This window comes from Papilio machaon, chromosome 17 (genome assembly GCF_912999745.1).
Source record: "Papilio machaon chromosome 17, ilPapMach1.1, whole genome shotgun sequence".
Taxonomy (NCBI): domain Eukaryota; kingdom Metazoa; phylum Arthropoda; class Insecta; order Lepidoptera; family Papilionidae; genus Papilio; species Papilio machaon.
Window position 1 is genome coordinate 4698884 of NC_060002.1, and position 19889 is coordinate 4718772.

General features: G+C 37.3%; 2 protein-coding genes across 2 annotated transcripts; one reads left to right on the forward strand and one right to left on the reverse strand.

The window, feature by feature from the left end:
- Positions 1-157: 157 nt before the first annotated feature.
- LOC106721658 (probable Rho GTPase-activating protein CG5521) lies at positions 158-18924 on the forward strand. The gene is made up of 34 exons (XM_045681768.1): positions 158-423; positions 657-767; positions 997-1014; positions 1522-1693; positions 1825-2405; positions 2614-2907; positions 3204-3385; positions 3772-3918; positions 4208-4386; positions 4469-4551; positions 4625-4776; positions 4882-5077; positions 5476-5598; positions 5730-5828; positions 5904-6005; positions 6154-6377; positions 7838-7941; positions 8156-8286; positions 8383-8537; positions 8913-9038; positions 9620-9787; positions 10416-10512; positions 10635-10819; positions 14683-14838; positions 15098-15326; positions 15703-15841; positions 16124-16232; positions 16643-16803; positions 16927-17112; positions 17235-17361; positions 17514-17669; positions 17746-17904; positions 18030-18306; positions 18470-18924. Exons 1-34 carry the CDS (start codon positions 318-320, stop codon positions 18655-18657), a joined length of 5622 nt encoding a protein of 1873 aa, XP_045537724.1. The 5' UTR covers positions 158-317; the 3' UTR covers positions 18658-18924.
- Positions 12929-14251, reverse strand: LOC106721660 (larval cuticle protein 65Ag1). The gene is made up of 3 exons (XM_014516676.2): positions 14144-14251; positions 13631-13752; positions 12929-13217 (listed from the first exon to the last, which is right to left on the reverse strand). The coding sequence occupies exons 1-3, from the start codon at positions 14153-14155 to the stop codon at positions 13025-13027; spliced, it is 327 nt and encodes a 108-aa protein (XP_014372162.2). The 5' UTR covers positions 14156-14251; the 3' UTR covers positions 12929-13024.
- Positions 18925-19889: the final 965 nt, after the last annotated feature.

Sequence of the window (19889 nt, forward strand, 5' to 3'; positions counted from 1 at the left end):
TCATAATTATTTAAAATGCACATTTCGCAATAATAGTACTGCATGTTAATGTATATACAATATAAAAAAATTAAATTAACAACAAATTAATTTAAATGTAATACTGTTCCTGTGGCTGTACAACTCTTACTTTTGTCCCAAAAAACTCAACACGGCTTACGTCAACTTAGAAATTATGACTTTTGCGAGTGAAAACTCAAATCCCAGATGAGTGATTAGTGTAATGAAAAGTCCGAAAAAACAATGTAAAAATACATTTTAAATTTCAATAAGAATGAGAAAATACAACAGTGTAAGCTTATAATACCGCCAGCGATATGTTTACAAAAAAATCACACCAAGATGTCAAAAAATCCACCGTTAAAATACAGGATTCCAAGAAGGATTCGACAACGCGATTGAAGCACCTTAAAATAGTATTAGGTAAATAAACAACTAGAATATTATTGTGTTTAATCTTTGCCTTTCGATTTGTATAAATTGATTACCTTTTCATTGTTTTTCAAAGACACTGACGTATCATTCTAAACATGCTAATTAGATGTGTATAACTGTAGTTGATACTCGTCCATGTACTTGTGTTTACTATTGAAAAAGTCTTGTTAAAATGTAATTTGAAATATTACTGTATATAAAGTAAGTTATTTTTTTTTCAGAACATTTTGATGCTGATGAAGCAAAAACGTACTTTGAAGCCAATTTTAGTCATGTGTATTTTATATTATATGATAACTTTATTTTAGCAGAAAATAATCTTCGTCAAAGAGGTAAGAAACAAATTATTGTTTTATAAATACTTAACTAAATTAGAATGTAACAATTTTGTCTATTTCAATTGATTAAAATGAGACTATAACAATACCAAAAATGTAATTGCGTAAATTTCAAACTCAATTTATAATATAGATTAAACAATTATGTGGCTGTAAAATATATTCTAATATTAAGTTAAATACTTCAGTGTATAATAAATTCCTTTTTGTTTTGCCAACACAGAACTTCCGTTTCATCTCGGTGAGTTGTTCTGTTACAGAGAAATATTCAAGCATCACAATTTAACAAATAAATTAATTACATCTCGGTGTTTAGTGCTTTAAAATTGGGCATATTTAATTTGTGCTTCATGTACTTTATAATCAAACATTTATCTGTTGCATCTTTTTAATTTCTTTCGAGTTTAACATATCAAAAATATGATTTATTATCATTATTCAGCTTACCACCAAATTAAAACAATTGTATTCATTAATTATTAACATTCTTGTTCGGCATTACAATAGCTTGCAGTTTCAAATGGGTCTTACCATTTTTTTTTGGCACCAAAATCTTGGTATAAAACATATTGTCATTCCTCTCACTATCTTTGGTACAATACTAAATTTTAAATGAAGATTTTGGTCTCAGAAACCCACAATTAATGCTTAAAATACCAGCTTACTAAAATATGTGCAGTGAAAAGTTTTTTTTTTCTTTATTTTATATTAAACCTTATTTTGAATTAAACTTGAATTCATTTTATAGTCCACAAAGCTGGCAGGGAAGAATTAGAAGGAGCACTCTCACTATTAGAAAAAGTATTATGTCTATTGCCCGAGCTGCTTGGGAAGAGATGGCAGTTACATTCTCTGACAAGAATATTTTCTAAGCTCCTACATTGTGGTAATTCACAAAAACTTAGAGCTGAAGCTATAAGGTATGACTGTCTTTAAAGTACAATACTATTTTATGTTAGTTTTTATAAATTTGTTTGGCTATATAAATAGTATGGCAGTAAAAATAGGGCAGTATTGAATGTGTTTATAAATTCTTCTCTTTATATTACAGATTTTTTCTCTTGTGGTACCAAGCACTTGGAGATAATGCGCCTCATGAAGTACATAGGATGTTTGCAACGTTGGTACCAGGCATGCCTGAGTCACCCACACACTCAATTGGATCCCCGTTTAAGCCGAAACCATTTGATTTGGTTACAAATATATCAAATGACTCTGGTGATATTAAGATGGAAGACATTATGCACCATCCGAACTTTAGTTCTACCAGTGATAATGCAAAGAAAGTTGTTGTGGAACAAACATCTACTGGTATAATGGGTAAATTAGCTAATGTGTCGGCATCAATTTTTCATGACACAAATGCACTAAATCCAGTTCAAAGTGTAGAAATTCAGCCTTTATTGCCAGCCAGTGCTAATGAGAGACCTGTTGATAATGAAACAAGATATTTTTTTGAAATTCTACTTGATGGTATGGCAACTTCTGTTACCAAGATACATTGGCGAGACAGATCACACAACAAAGCGATGAGATGTTTTGCATTTTTACTGGAAAAATTTAAAATTTATTATCTGCCCATTATTTGCCCTCAATTCAATTATAAAAATTCACTGTACAAACCTAATCTTGGTAAGTAACAGCTTCCATATAATTTTTATGTAATGTAATTTTTTGTTTTTATCGTATTGTTTTGAATTACCCTAAAACCTGAATAGTATGACAGTTAATGATCTCAGCAAAAAAAATTGTCATTATCTTTGACAAAACAGATTAGAATATATTTTAAATTGAGATTTTGGTCTCAGTAACACATGTAAACTAAAATAATTTTTTTTAGAATTACCAGTGCAACATAATATACTCGAAGATGACTACGTAATATGTAGAGTGACATTAATCAAATGGGTAGCGAGCTATGCAAACTTTGTAAAGCGACAAGGTAGCGATATTGGTCAGCCATCATCTATGACGAGCACTGGATCCCATCTGCCACATTCCGGCACACCTACTCCAGCAACTTCATTACACCACGAGGAAGAAACTTCCTTTACAGTTGGACAACCGTCAGATTCAAGTAGAGCATCTTCACATGACTCTGCGTCTAACACACCTCATCCCAGTTTAGAATCAGGTTTGTTTTTTTTTACAGAATACATGTGATGATTCATTTTTATTCCATTTACGTAATACATCTCATTTTATCTTGAGATTTAATCTTATCAGTATCTATATTACTTTGATTTACTAATGTTTTTATTTTCAAAAGAACGTTTGTATCCTCTGTCGGAACATTTATATTAAAACATATTGTCTCTGAAACAATTAAGGTATGTTTCAGTACTTTACCATTTGTAACCGATAGTAATAAGCGTAGACAAGAATAGTTGTAGATGTGACATGAGATTTTATACTTATACCATTTCCTAGGATCAGGTATATTCGAGGAGTTGAACTCCGAGCAGGTGGTGAGAGATGTGCTGTGTGGCTCCTCGCGCGAGCACGTCGACTTCACCATTGAGGTGCTTCGTCAAGCATTCCTGCTTCCCTTCTCGCATGCTGCAGCTGTTCGACGTGTCATCGGACTATACAAAGACTGGATACAGATGAATGTTAGTCAAGTTTAATATTATGCTCATTTTGTACTGGAAATCAAAAGGTTTCGCTTTTACTGTTCCTTTTATATCTAGTGTCACTTTAATAAATAAAAATATATATATATAATTTTCAAACAGAAAAGCAACTAATTAGTAAGCAACAAAAAAATAAATAATTTTGAAAACCTGAGTTAAACATACCAGTTGTGGTCCGCGACTACGTCCCCGCGAAATTAAGAAAAAATTGTACCCTATGCGTTCTTCCAGACTCTGTTCCACATCTGTGCCAAATTTCATCAAGATCCGTTGACCATTCCAGAGATACCTTTAAACATTCATCCATCTTAACTTTGGCATTTATAATATTAGTAAGATTACAATAGTTACAACATTTATTACAGGTATCAGAGATCCCTCCGTTCCTGATAGAGAACACTTACGAGCAGCAGCTGGCTGCGGGCGAGCCAGCAGCGCCTCCCCGCAGACTGCGCAACGACTCATACCTCGGCGCTGTCAACCGCGACATCATGGTGCGCGCTGGAATGCAGGTACACTTTTTTTATAAACGACCGGCCATCCCATATAGCTAAAATAGCGAAGTTACCGCTACCCATAGACATCTGCAATAAACTTGAAAGTGCTCAAGAAGAGCATATTTCCCTTTCCTATGTATCCCCACTTACGTCACCTACTTCCCCCTCTCACACATGAACACATATAAGATGAAACGCTGATATACTTCCATTTTACGTCTGTCTTCTGTATGGTCAGGTAACTGGCACTGAAAGTTCCTTACTATGTATTTGCTCACTTTGTCGGTTAACCGTTTCTATGCAGAATGTGCTGCAAGTGTTTATGACGCAAGCGGCGAATGTGTTTGTGGCGTCGTCACCGGTCGCCGCTCCTGGAGCGCTCGGCCACCAGCAGCTGCTGCAGGAGCAGACGGACACCTGCAAGCGCGTTCTCAACATATACCGCTACATGGTTATGCATGTCGCTATGGACGCTAGTACTTGGTGAGTGATTACTGCACTAAAATGACAATTTTCACAGCAAAATTTTGAAGATCTAAAAATCAATCAATCTTCTTTTTTGCAGGGAACAACTTTTGTTAGTATTACTCCAAATTACATCTTTGGTATTGACCAAAGTAGTGCCTAAGAGAAAACAAGAAACACTTGGTAAGTGGTACTTTCATTTTGTTTGCTTGTGAATGTATACCCAGAATAAAAACTCTCTCATTTTCTCTCATAGGTGGATTTTTAGCGCCTGCACTATTCCAAACACTTATCGTCACATGGATCAAAGCTAATTTAAATGTCGCTGTAAAACCTGAATTGTGGCAAAGTTTCATGGAATTATTGACTAGACTGACACATTGGGAAGACCTCATTAAGGAATGGGCGGTAAGAATAACATATATAACGTTACAATAAATTACAACTTGGTAGTTGAAGTATTTAAAAATTTAGAGCCACCCATTCATGTTTAAAGATTCATTTTTCTTTCAGAAAACAATGGAAACATTGACTCGTGTATTAGCACGGCATGTTTACTCGCTGGAGCTGTCTGAAAGCGCTGGTGCGGCGTGTGGAGGTGAAATGAGAGGCCGCAGCGGGCGTCGCCCCACGCCTGCGCCCGCGCCGCTACCCCGCCCCACACCTCGGGCACGACCAGCGCTGGCACCGCCTGATCTACGAACACCTGGTGCGTATTACAATAGTCTATATTTCCAAACCGCTACGACTTAGGGTCCTTTAAGAAGAGAGCCTATCACCATCTCAAAGGCCGGCAACGCATCTGCGATTCCTCTGGTATTGCAGATGTCCATGGGCGTCGATGAACACCTTGGTGTTTCCGCTGCTGCTGTGTGAACATGATGTATTCACGTTGTCTGTTCGCAAGGCCGCGTTTGTTTCGGGTAATCCCCGAAACGGCTGATCCGATTTTGACGGATTTTTGAAAGGAAGGTAGCTAATACATTCACTAAAAAAGTCGCGGCCTACCGTTTCTATCAAATGATCTGTTAATTAAAATTCCTGTAAAATGTTTTCGTCACAATAGTAAAATTTGTTTTTTATTAAATTTTATTTCGTATGTGTTAGGGAAATCAGCGCGTGCGGGCAGTGACGTGCACGTACGTAAAGAGACTGTTAGAGGACGACAACTGCAGCGCTGTCGCAGCGACCCGCACATCAGTAGACATGCGCAGCTTCAAATTGTTACAGGTTCGTGTTAATTCTATAAGAAGACATTTCACTAACTTATATGATTAAAATTTTTGAAAGTTTTGTAAATGTGTATTTAAAAATTGATACTTTTAACTCAGTCATTTTTTTTTTGTTTCTTGTACTATTAGTGGAAGAAACCAAAGAACACAGCACAAAACCAAGAAGATGGTATTCATTGGATTCTCTGAGACAGTCGTCGCAGCAGGAGGAAAGGGATTCCGCCAGTGGTTAGTTTGTGATACTTTCGTAAATTTCATTGATACATAATAGAATATTATTTATTTATCTATAATCATTTCTAGGATCCCGGTCTCCCTCGCCGGCGCCATCTAGCGGTGTGGAGAGTAGTTCTATTAAAGACTCACCCCTACAAATTGATTTAGCTTCGGATGGTGGAAATGTTGGTTAGTATACTTTTGTCAAAGAAATTAAAAAAAGTTTGTTACTGTTAATTAATAAGTTTTTTTTTTGTTAATCGGACAAAGTAAATAATTACTTGAATGTTCTTATTTAGTGGGAAAATGTGTAATATAAAGTTTTGTGGGTAAACAGAGTGGGCGGAGAATGAGAACGCGGTGTCGTGCGCGGAGGGCGGGGTTGGGGCGGGAGTGGGCGTGGTGCTGGGCGGGGCTGCGCGCGGCTGGCTGCCGGCCGTGGCCGCGGTGCTGTGGCGCCGCATGCTGGCAGCGCTCGGAGACCCCAACAACCTGCGGGACCCGCACGCCCACGCACACTTCTACAACTACTTGATACATCTCAACTCGACTCTGCTCAAGGTAACTCATACATTTACTATATTAATCTAGATAAGAAACTAGTCTAGATAATTTTTGCCCAGATAATGTTCGATTGCTGTGGATATCATGCAAAAGTTCTGTAAAGAAATAACGCAGGCTATAGGGAAGTCCAGATTGTGCTGTAAGGTTTAAGGCCTTTGTTGGTATTATTAATAAGGCCTATTTGATACATTTGAATATACATAGTTTAAAGTTGAAAATATAAGGAAGGACGAATTTATGTTTGTATATCAAACTATCTTTTGCCCGTGACTTCTTCAGCGTGGAATAAAAAAAATAACCTCTGTTAATAACGCATAAGTTACTTTCCGTTAAAAGTTCCGTCAAAATTGGTCCAGCCGTTTCCGAGATTGTCTAGAACAAACGCGGATTTACAGACAGACAGACAGACAAAAATTTTAAAAAGTTGTTTTTTGTTATACGATTTTATATTACATACAGACACTGCATTTTGAAACTATATAGATAGAACATACCTATGCATAAAATAACTCTTGGACGTTATAAATAAAACAGCAAATTTCAATGTACGTATTTTTAAATATTTATTATTTTGTATTTAGTAATCAAACTATTCCTAAAATATCTACGTACTAAATAAATATGGACGAATTTGAGTTCGTTTCACTACAAATTGATGGGTAAATAACCTACACCGTTACCTCTGCGCGTACGCAATAAAATCATCTTACTCCAGTTGTGTGGGCATCTGTTAATGTTTATCACAAATATGGACATTTTACGCGTCATTTATCATTTCGTATCAGAGACTTCGACAGATGTGTGTAATGTAATCCTACGTTTTATCACAAAACATGTTTTTTTTCTATACCTTTGTTTTCATTTAAATCAATACTGTTTATTATAACCGCGTAATTTCTGTTTATGGTGTTACTTAGATTGTGCGAACTGTTGTCTAATACTAAATTATTTAAAGACTGCCAATGCGAAAGAAAAGCAGGAAAAAGAAGGCTTCTAAGGAGGCTAAGAAAAAAAGAGGTTATTATTTGTTTATTCTTCGTTACTTTATTGTTGAGGGTGTTAGAAAATTTACATGTTTTTAAACCGGTTAAGTCTTTCTTCAACTATCTGTCATATAATTTATACATAATTTTATTTATACAAATTATTTTTTTTTTATCTAATTTTACTGAAGTTTTAGTGAAGTTTTATTGCGACAAATATAAATTATAATGTTTTTTTTTTACAATAAATTAACGTCGTGATCAAAAATTGTGTGAATAATTCGGAAAATGTGTGTTACTGTGTTTATAAAATTAATTGATTATTTTATTATTAACAAGATTACTTTGTATAAATGTAAAATGAGCGAAAAGGTATCCAAAATAAATAGAAATATTACAAAGTGATATAATAAAGATGGATATAGTACCTGTTAATAGTTGAATAGTTAAGAAATGAACGTATTTGTTATACAGATAAGTGCAAATCAAACTTTAAATGGAAATACGGAGATCCATGTGCCGTTCAACTTGGTGGCGGGATGGTGTCTGGAGGCTGAAGCTCTGCCTCCCACACACAGGTATCTATGTGTAATTAAATATAATGTTACTTAAATTTTACTAGACTTGTATAAATAATTTACTAATGTTTTCTTTCTTATATAATTGGTTAGATATAGTTCTAGTCTTAAATGATAATTTTGTTATTCGATTCGTACTTTTTCGTCTCCAACTTGTGATGTAAAATATATAATATATTGTTGAATAATTGATTATTCCTTGTTTGTGTGTCAGAGCGGGAAAGTTGTTGGCGCTGCGGTTGTTGTGCGAATCGACTCAGGCGCAGGGACCGGGCGCACCGTCGTCATGCAACAACCGCCTGCACCTCGCACATCTGCATCTGTACCAACGTGCTTTGCATCATGGTATGCACATAATCTAGTTTAAGTGTCATTTAATGTTTACTAAAGGAGACACTTAGTATAGATTTAAAACTTGACAGTTTTTTATGTCTTATGCAGGTTTGACCGGTGAGGACCGGTCCGTAGTAGACGTATTGGTGGAGCACGCAGCGCCGCGCTACCTCTCGCTGGCTCTGGATGGCTACTCCCTGCTGCTGCTTGACTTTGTCCATGCCTCCACTGTTGTACTTAACTCCTCGGATATGGGACCGTCGGTAAGTGATAAAAGGAAATTTTTGTAAAAAAAAAAAACATAAAATTAGTGTCAAAAATTTAAATGTAAAAATTTGCTATGTTAAATAGGAACTATTACTGTAGGTATTTTTTGCTATAATTAAAAACTTTCGTTTTTAGTTTACTAGCTGTCGCTTTCGACTCCTTCCGTGCGGAATTGAAAAAGTATAAACGTATCCTATGCGTTCTTCCAGACTATGTTCTACTTCTGTACCAAATTTCATCAAGTTCCGTTGTTCCGTTCCGGAGATACCTTCAAACATCCATCCATCTAAACATTCGCATTTATAATATTAGTAAGATTGTTTACATCAAATCATTCAATTATAAAGATACTAATATCAATTATGTTTCAGTGTCCGCGCACTGCGGCGGTGACGTTCTTGGGTTCACTACTGGCGTTGCCTGACGAGCTGATGTCTGCGCCAATGCTGCAGCCCTACCCGCACCAGTACAACACAGTCTCTTGTCCAGATCTCAAGGTAACGTTTGTTATAGCAGAGAAATCAAACAACTTTATGGCTCGGAACATCCCACAAGTTGCTGCGCAGAACATAATTTTTGGTGTAACTGAGCGGTGCACTGCTCAGCACACAGCTGAATTAAAACTACCAAAAAGGATCACTTTGACCAGGATTTGTTTTGGCATGTCGGGAACGAGAGTACTCTTCTTATTGACATGCCAATTCAAGTGCCTAGTACTATACATACTACAATGCCTGAGTGTAAATGAATACAGTTTGTTGCGTTTACGGTAGATGGTGTTACTACTGAGTCTTAGAAGATTTTTAATGAAATCATCTCTCACGCTTAACCCGCCTTTAAGCAGAAAAAGAAAATTCTTGTAACATAAATTCTAAAGGATCGGCTAAAACTTTTTAAAATATAATGTCATATGTCAAGTTAATGATTTTAAATTGGTCTTTCTACATATATGTAGGTTCTGCCTCTTAGTTTGTAACGCTTTATATTTGAGGATTTTTATGGATATAGGAGTAGTAGTCAGTTCTTACTTGCTACTCTTTGTACTAAAAAAAATATGTATGTATGTATGTTGTACCAGGAGCACGTGTTGAACATAGTAGTGCGCGTGTGCCGGCGCGAGGGTGCGGCTGCGGCGAGGTGCGCAGGCGCATGCGCACTGGCCGCGCACGTCGCACACCTGCTCGCCACGCGGCAGACGTGCGCGCGCCTGCCCGCCTACCTCACCTGTCTGCTGCAGATGCTCATGGTAACAAATACCTAACATCTTTCTTTATAAAACTATTGCTTTTCAGATTAGTTTCTAAGAGAGACAATTTCTTATGATTACTTTGACAACTCCCTTCTATGTAGTATTGATTATTTTGTGACACTTTTATAGACAGATTGTTTTTTTTGGAACGAAGTTCCTTATCGCGCATTGTGAAAGGGGGCTAGACGGAAAAAAATCTTACGAAAAGTTGTCACGACACTTTTTGCTATAGTAAGTATGTTAACGACGAATGAGCGCTACTTCACCATGACAACGACGTGACAATATATGACGAAAATTCATAGAATTAAAATGTACTTCTTGTGAAGACTTAAGTTTTTTATTCATAGAATAAACATTGGTTCCTTCACTAATTAATCGAAAGGAACTTCGTTCCATCCGGGTGTCCCTTGACACCTCTCAAGTTTTATTATATATCGTATGGTGGCAAACCACCTGAATACACCGTAATAGCGAAGTGACCGCTGCCCATAGACATCCACAATTGCAGATACGTTACCTACCTCTACTGGACAGAGGAAGGGACGCACAAAAAGAGAATATTTTCCATTCCTACACATGACCTTCCTTTTACAAAGGATACTGATTAATTCCTTTATTACAGATGAAAAATAAAACAATAGCCAAAGTAGTGAGCGACTCTATACTCGTACTAGCGGACTACACGGACTGCATCGTGGAACTTTACCCTGGACTTGCAGGTAATCATTAAATTGACACCATGAGATACAAGTTGAATTGGCACGACGGGAACAAGACCTCTCTTACTCCTGACGTGCCAACTCTAGCATCAATTACTAAAAGTAACTATTATTTTATACAGAGAAAATAATAAAATGGATATGCGCTTGCTTGGCTCAAATATCAAGCAACAGTGGTCGTGACTCTGTGAAGCCGTTGGCGGGGTCTCTGTTACTGTGCTTGGCTGAGTTTGCAGTACGTTGTGGCCCTGCTTACCTCATGAAAGAGAACGAAGGAGAACAGACATTATTGCTTACTATCTTCAAGGTGAGTCAATTGCACATCTATATAAATATATAAAAGAAAGTCGTGTTAGTTACACTATTTATAACTCAAGATCGGTCGAACTGATTTAGCTGAAAATTGATGGGGAGGTAGCTTAGAACTAGGAGACGGACATAGGAACTGTTTTATTTTGTGTGCATTTTTTTTTATCCGCGCGGACGAAGTCGCGGGTAAAAGCTAGTATATTATAAATGTGCGAATGTTTGGATGGATGGATGTTTGTTTGAAGGTATCTACAGAACGGCTGCATGGATCTCACTGAAATTTAGTATAGATGTAGAACATAATCTGGAAGAACACATAGGTTACTTACTATGTTAATTCCGCGCGGACGAAGTCGCGGGCGGCAGCTAATTTTGAAATAAAATAAGATACCCGTCATGTGAGTTTTGATTCTTATGTACCCTAAAAACATTGAAATACAATATGTTATTTGAATGCTTTTTCGTTAAGACCCAGTATTTTGTTTGTCTATTGAAGTATTTGTGACCTCGGCGGTATTTCCAAATCAATATGACTTATAGATCTTCCAAAAGCGAGCATACCATTTCCTTAAAAGCCGGCAAAGTATCTGTAGTTCCTCTGGTGTTGCGGATGTTCATAGGAGTCGTTGATCACCTTCATGTTATACAAAAAGTCGTTGACACATTTCATCGTGATTTATTTAACCTTCAACGTTATATTTGATTTATAATACTATTATTATAACTTTTAGAATATGAATTACCTTTTATTTACGAGTGTTTTGACTTTAAATATTGCCTTGACAAAAATACATAGAATTACTTTTAAACTTTTAATGTAATCAACATGTAATGATTATTTTAAGGCCTTTAAATTTATAAATTTCAATAACGTTAAGCTTATTTACTTATTTTAATAAATTGACTCAGGGTCGTTTAATGAATACTTGAACAGTTCTTTGGTGTAGATTAGTCTTAATCAACTACACTAAAAGCGCATTTTCACTAGTCGTAAGATCACGCATACGGGATGTGGGAGATTTCTGTTTATGCATGTCGTAGAGCCAGTGAATTAGAACCCTTTTTATTAGTCGCTAGAGTACCCATGCGTTGTGTAATACCTCGCAATAATACTTGTCAAGTGAATCCTTGCACAACGCTTGCTTTACATCGTCCGATGACTATTGGTTGTTAACCCGCATGAGGGGAATAACCGCATGCGATATAAAGAATGAGTTAACGACTTATGAAAATGCACCGTAAAGGACTCCCGTGTAAGGAAAAAAACTTGCTGTTAAGTAGTTAGTTGTGGAGGTTTTGTTTTTCGTAACTCTACGGCTAAACTTCATTTTACAAGTGAATATAGTTATAGTTCATGGTAGATTTTTGGGTCCTTATATGAGTTTCTTTTTAAATACTATATTAGGACCCATTACTAGATACTACATTAATTTATTAATCAATTCATACTTATTAATGCTTTTAACAAATATTGCTTTGACTTCAAAAAAAATTATTCAATATTCATGTTTAAAAATGCAATATAAATGACACTTTAAGTTAGGCATAAAAAATATACAAAACTTTTTAGTGTTAATGAAATCTAAACATTAATATAATAATTAAATAATAACATTAATATAATTATTAATATAATATAATAATAACTAGCTGTCGCCCGCGACTCCATCCACGCGCAGTTAAAAAAAACTTAATAGGGGTATGAAAAATAGATGTTGGCCGATTCTCAGAAATACTCAATATGCTCACAAAATTTCATGAGAATCGGTCAAGCCGTTTCGGAGGAGTACGGGAACGAACATTGTGACACGAGAATTTTATATATAAGATGTTATAATCCAAGGATATGAGATTAAAATCAATATTTTATCAACAAATAAAAATGTATTTACAAAACAACAATGTACAAAATGTAAAAATCGTGTGAAAATAATCAAGAAACAAACACAGAACAGATTCTGTGTGTGTTCCTTGAAAGGATAGAATTGTTTTACATCGTTTTATAAAAATGTTCTAGAACAATATATAAATGCTAACTAGTACTAGGCTAATATGTCTTCAAGAAACATATAATTTCAAGTATACCAAGTCATTTAAAGAACATTGCATCTTACTTAAAACGAGATTAGACAGACAGGTGTTTTTTACAAGCCTTGCAATCTTATAGAATGTTCTAGAATATTTCTATAGACTATGTTCCCATCTATTGGTTGGGGTGCTCCACATGCTCTTGGGGTTGGAAACCATGCTCATCAGCGGTGAAGGTCACAGCGTAGACCACGCCATCAGGAGCCACGTACTTGTAGCTTCCCTTGATCTCTAGAGCCTGGTGGTCTTCGCTCACCTGCTTCAGTGTACCCTGTTCTTGACGAGCGGTTCCGTCACTTGTCTCGAAGCTGTAATGTAACGAGACATTATTGTCATATATTTCTACGAATTTCATTTAAAATTAGAAAGGTAAAGCTGTGACTACTTGAATGTGAAAGGTCATTAGTATTTACATACAATTTGGCTGTACATCTTGTAACTTACAAGTAAGTTATGTAATGAACATAATTTCTTTGGGCAACTCTTTATGCTTTATTGATTTAGTGACAATTACGTTTGTAGCTTCAAAGCCCCCATTCAAAGACGGAAGTTTAGTACTTATTTGAGTTCTTTCAATGACTATTTTGTAAAAGTGATTAATCATTTTCACTTACAATACGATTACGCAGTGTTGTGATGACGTATTAATAGTGAAACATATCTTTGTCTCTGTTTTTTTTTCTAAAAGAGAGTGAGAGAACTAACAAAACGTAGTACTTACTCGAAAGTATAACCGTGTGGGCCGACGTCTGACTCCTGCTTGAGGACGTAGACTGGGTGTTGTTCGGCGGGCTGCTGGGGTGCGGCCGCCGCCACGGCGATCAGAGCAAGGGCGCACAACACCTACACATAAAACAGAAATATTTAAATGAGAAATTATTTTAGCCACAAAAAAAAGCTTATCATATCCTAAGTCGCTAATATAAGAGATTTTTACTGGTGAAAGAATTTAGAAAATAGTTCATTAGTTTTGATTACGGAATAAACAATAAATTTCTTTAGTTGTATAAAAAATAATAGAAGCGATTTCTAATAATATTAGTATGATTTAAAAAATTGTTTACATTCTGTAAAATTTTCAATTACAACAACATAGGCAAAAATAATACATTAGAAATGCAAGACAATTTTTTTAGATAATCCAATAATAACAGCGAAAATGTAAGCTTAAAACGTTTATGATAAAATTGATTCTTAATTAAATTTTTATATAAAAAACAGTTGTTAAACTTACGTATTTCTGCATTTTGTGTGTGTGAGTTGTTTTGTATGGAGTTCACAAGAGTGGACTGTTGTCTGCTGTGGTCAGCTGATGACTGTGCCGACTGCTACACGACGCTGGGGTTTTAAACAGCATCATGTAGATGTGACAAAATCTCTCCGTGCGGCAAAGCAATATGGTGCTAATGAAGTAGGCGAGAGGTGTCCTACAAAGATGCAGTGCTAAACAATATTACGTACCGCTAACCGTCTTATAAATTTATTCATATATCAGAAAGCATTGTTTGTTTTATTTTTCAATAATTTTGCAATTCTGGGCTTTTTTGAAATTTAGTTACTAAATATGATACAGGAATAGGGTTTAAAATACGTATCAAACTATATTGGGTTTGATCTACTTTAACGGTAAAAGTAAATAATATTTTAATTAAATAAATAATACGATAAAGTAAAGAAAAATACATACAATAAAATAAAGTAAAAAGAAAAAATACGATCAAGTAAAACTATACAACTAATAACATAATTAATATTTTTTTTTATATCTTATAGGTTCTGTATGCCGTGATGAAGGGAACCAATGGCTCTGATATAGAAGGTCTGTCGCTGCCCGTCGACGAGGACTTCGATCCCAACATTCAGCTGGACAACTTGGGCCCGAAGACGTCGCCCGCCTCAACTATCGATGTCAAGTTATGGGCACAAACTGTAAGAAAAATCACTTAGTTACAAGTACCAATTTTTTTTCACTGTTTGATTACCAAATGTAATTTTTTTAAATATACACAATTTTTTTGACATATACGAAAGTACCAAATTTAATCCAAATCCATGCATGAGCCGTTTTTTAGTTAGCTGGCAAAAAAATCTAACCAAATTTTCGCTTTTACAACGTTAGTTAGAGCACAGCTATGACAAGCATCTTTTATTGTAATTGGTTTTCTCAATTTATAACCACATTGTCTAGATCTGCACACAGCTGGTACTGTACTTGGGTCACTGGCCGCTGTGGAGCGGGTGCCAGGTGTCGTCGAGCGTGTGCGAGCAGCACGACAGCAGCCCGCCGCTGGGCTCAGAGCTGGGCCCCGCAGTGTTGGCCGCCAGGAATGTCCAGCTGATGCGCTTCAGTGACGCCACGCTTGCTTCGTTGATCGAACTGCCCTCACTCGATATGCCCACCGGAGGGACTACGCCAGGTGATCCACAATATGCTGCTATTTTTTTACGTAAAAGGGAACTGAGAGCGTAGAAGTAATGATGACGTATATAAAATGAATTTTTAGTCTTTACAGAGAGACATGCTTTTTACCATTATATTGTACTAGCTGACGCCCGCGACGTCGTCCGCTCGGAATTAAAAAAACTTAATTAGTAGCCTATGTGTTCTTCCAGGCTATGTTCTACATCTGTGCCAAATTTCATCAAGATCTGTTCAGCCGTTTTTGAGATACCTTCAAACAAACATCCATCCATCCATGTAAACATTCACATTTATAATTTTATAAATTTTAATTGTGTTAATTACACTTATTATTTGTTACATTTATTATATGCATAAAATGTAATGTCAAGGTCTAATGACGTCAGACCGTCAAGTCCGCATCCTGCTGCGTGACATAGCGGGCAAGGCGTGCTGGGACGCCTCCGCCTTGTATTACGACCCATTTGTCACTTCCTCGGAAGAAGTACTGTCACTCTCCGTACCTGACACGTAAGAACATAATAGACATCTTTTTTATTAAAGTGACTCTTTGATAAAGTCACGATCTCTAAAAAATACTCATTTGAATTCGAAGATTCCAAATTATTTTTATTGTTAAAAACTATTTTACTGTTGGTTTCTGAGACCGAAATCACTGTATAAAACATATCGTCATTTCTGTCATTATCTTTGACAAAACAAAGATAAATAAATGGGAATTTTGTGATGCTACGTACTTTTTTAGACCTATGTTGTATAATGGTGTTTTCATTTTTTTTATTATTATTTCAGTGTTGATTGCCCGAGGGACAACACTTTATCATCACTCCCGCCTCCGTTACCGCCAGATCTTCTACCTGATTACAAAAACTCGCCGCCCGACAAACATCAGTTGGATCATGTAAGTATAAATTATAATACTCGTCATTTGATTTGGCAGAGCACAGGTAGGAGAAATCCCATAAATTTAGATGTGGCAGGGTGTGAAGGGTCCGGTGGGTTTAAGGTTTGAGTCCCGGTGTGTTCCTTTGAAGATCCCGGGACTCTTACCATTTGCACTTAATTATGACTACTGAGAGGGTTTTAGTAATTCAAATCTCACATAACTCTGTCTTTCCCCAAGAAGACAGGGTATCTTTTGAAGATATCCCCCCGGAAAAAAAGGGTGTAAAAGGAGGTAGTTGCCGCTAAGACCAACTGTTCTGCGTTTCCCATAGCAGTAGATTTAGTTTGAGAAATCTACGCTAAGGGCCTCGTTTCCTGACCATTCTGAGTGCGGCAGTCAACGTATTCAAATAATCATTTCTGTAGGTGCTAGCATATATTGGACACACATCCCCTGAAGTGACTTGCGGGCGACGTCTGGACAGCGCGGGCCCCTCCCCACTGCCGCCCGGACACGAAGACGAGCTTGTCGCAGCTCTCGTCGCACATCGGAACGCTGAAAGACTATATCTTACGCAGCGGGACAGGTAATATTACAAGGTTCCCATCTAGTCAATCAGAATGCTGACTTACAAGATTGTCCGTATTAAAAAGAACTGACAGATGTCAACAATAATCGCATAAATTCAAACAAAATATTATTTTTTTAGTGACGAAGAACCGGAAGCTGCAGAGGAATGTGCATCTGGATGTGCAAGCAGCGCGGGTCCGTTCGAGCTGTGCAGGCAGTTCCTGGCGCAGAGCGGCGCACTTGCGCCCTCTCGCCGCGCTCACGTACAACTGCTGCGCCGCTCTGATAGGCTGCTGAGAGAACTGCGCAATCTAGACGCCTTAAGGTAACGTGTTAATTAAAACAGTTCACCTGATATTAATGAGTAGCAAAAATGAGTAAAGTAGAATGAAAAATAAATGTTGAGTTAATATTATTACAACTTTTCATGTAATCTAATAATTTTAGGTGTCGTGAAACGCATAAAGTGGCAGTAATATATGTCGGTAAGGGGCAGGAGACGCGCAATGAGATCTTGTCAAACCGCTGCGGCAGCCCCGCATATGAAGCATTCCTCGCGGCACTGGCCTGGGAGGTAAGTAACATTAAGTATTCTGTGTGATATATATCTATTTATATGGCCGTTTTGTGAAAAATATAAAATAAAGAAGCAACACTATCCATTATTTCAGTGCCTTCTAATGTAATGTTTTAAAATTTGATTTAAGTTGTTGATTGACTTTTGAGGTGGAGCTGGAGTCCCATGTGGGGTTTGCGGGCGGGTTGCGCGGTGGGGGTGGGGGCGGAGTCTCCGCGCCCTACGTCGCCACGCTCACACTGGAGGCGCTCTTCCACGTCGCCACACGCATGCCGGCTGACACACCCGACGCCATACTCAACAAGGTACATTATAACACTATACATCTGTGTGTGTGTGTGTGTGTGTCAGTATAATTTGTGTAATGTATGATTAATTCAGACTCGTCATCTGGGCAACGACGAGGTGCATGTTGTGTGGAGCGAGCACTGGCGGCCATACAAACGAGACACGCTGCCCACGCAGTTCTGTGACGTGCTCATCACACTCTATCCGTTGCCAGGAGGCCTGCTGCGCTGCACCGTCAACAGGAAACCCGATGTAAGACTCCTTACACTACTACATACATTAATTGGTAGCGAAGTATAATTATGTAGTTCCTATAATAAATACAGTACTTTCCTTTCCGTCACTATTCGGTTTTAATACTAAATATTGTTAACCAGGTGTCAGTGTTTGGTCCTTTGTGGGAGGAGTGCGTGGTGCGCGTGAGTTGCGGCGCGGCGCTGGTGCGGGGCGCGGCGTTTGCGGGCGGGCGAGCGGTGCGCGCCACCATGCCCCTCTACCAGCACGCGTGCTCGGAGCGCGCTCGCGGCCTCGACGCTCTTGTTGCTCATCACACGCAGCCCACCACCTTCGAACACTTCGTACAGCGCGTGAGGGACCCCGTGCCCCCTCCCCCGCCCGCACCGCCTAACATGGCGCCGCCACACGACCAGCCCGGTGAGTCGTGCTCGCAGATTACATAGTGCGTATGTAAGTAACCACCACATTATACCGGACATTATATGTCAATTTTTTACATCCGAAAGACAACTTTAACAGGTTAATACATGAAAAAATAAAACATATATTCTACGAAATCAAATTTTACCGTTTATTTCAGAGCAAGGTAGCGGACGACTAGCGGCCGCGCTGCTCGATCACGGCGCTAGCTCATGGGGAAGCGGAACACCGCATACGGTGTCCCCGCGTCCCTCCAAGCGTCTCGGGCCCTTCAAGCGGCCGCAGCCCGGACCCAGCGGCCCTCAGACAGCACCACCAGACGCACCAACGTCGCGCAGACCGCGGTGAACGCAAACATAACGCAACTCGAATAACGTAGTTATCCCAATTCCTAGCCAAATAAATTAAACTAAAGTACGGCCAACTAGCAACGATACAACAGGTCACTCACCTAAAAAACATCAATGGATTTGACAATATGTTACCCATCTCTTTCCATCTTGTGCATTTGTCATAATGTCTCGTTCTCCCCGCAAATATTTGTTAATTTAAATACGAATTCGCCAACATTCGGGCGGACATTTTAGTAACAATATTGATTTATTCCATCTCGAAACGCGCTTGCAGTGGTACACGTTGAATATTTGTTGAAATTATATTTTTATTTATTTATATTCATTTCCATAACCTTTTTTTTTTATTTAATTTATATTCTAATTATGAAATAATTCAAAACATAATAATATTTATGAAACAAAGCCGTATGAATATTAAAAAAATCTCTCTCAAAAAAAAAGTTAAGCACCTCTGAATTTGGTAATGATTTTTTGTACATTTTGTATCTCTTCTTGTTGGCCGTATTTTATATCATGAAAGTCCTTCGCCATAGATGACAAATTATATTCAGTTTCATTTCATATTTTAATTCTAACGCTTTGTTTCTAAAAGAATAATTAAACTATTCAACCAACATTCCTGTAAATGTGATTGCACTATCAAATTTAGTCAAGTAAATTAAATTGAAGTTTCAGAAACCGGGTAACTTTAGTTTTGTCTGCCAAAAACTTTCTTTTAGGCTTCGAAATCAGTAAAAAAAGTGGAAATAAAAATACAAAGTTCAACATATCAGAATAAGGACACTGTAGCTGAATAAATGAACAAAATATTCACGAATAATAGAATCTCTTTAAAGTAATAAATATAAGTCATATTTATTTTATATTTATTTACGACTTCTACCATTGGTATGCTATTTTAGTAAATAACATATGACATAATATTAACATCTTAGTTTTTGGCAACAAAAACATAGAACTTTTTACGTCAAATCGAAGCGCGAAGATAGTTTTTTTAGTCTAATTTTTGAATGTTTTCCGTTGGGCCGATCGGTCAAACAGACTTTAATTTACTGGCTGCGTATATCTAGGAAGACATAAAATATTTATAAATAGCATCTTATGTAGGCGGAGATTTTGAAAGACAGGTTTAAGATCAAGTTTTGCGACTACCCGCCTCACGTGTAACATGACTAAAACACATTCGTCCAAGAAGAGATTTCTAGCACCTAATGATGAACTTAA

Coding starts and splice junctions, on each gene's coding strand:
- LOC106721658 (XM_045681768.1), top strand. CDS start 318: ATGTTTACAAAAAAATCACACCAAGATGTCAAAAAATCCACCGTTAAA. Junction 6,006..6,153: donor TTCGGATGGTGGAAATGTTG/GTTAGTATACTT, acceptor GTGGGTAAACAG/AGTGGGCGGAGAATGAGAAC. Junction 17,362..17,513: donor TCGCGGCACTGGCCTGGGAG/GTAAGTAACATT, acceptor TTGACTTTTGAG/GTGGAGCTGGAGTCCCATGT.
- LOC106721660 (XM_014516676.2), bottom strand. Junction 13,218..13,630: donor CCACACGGTTATACTTTCGA/GTAAGTACTACG, acceptor GTTACATTACAG/CTTCGAGACAAGTGACGGAA.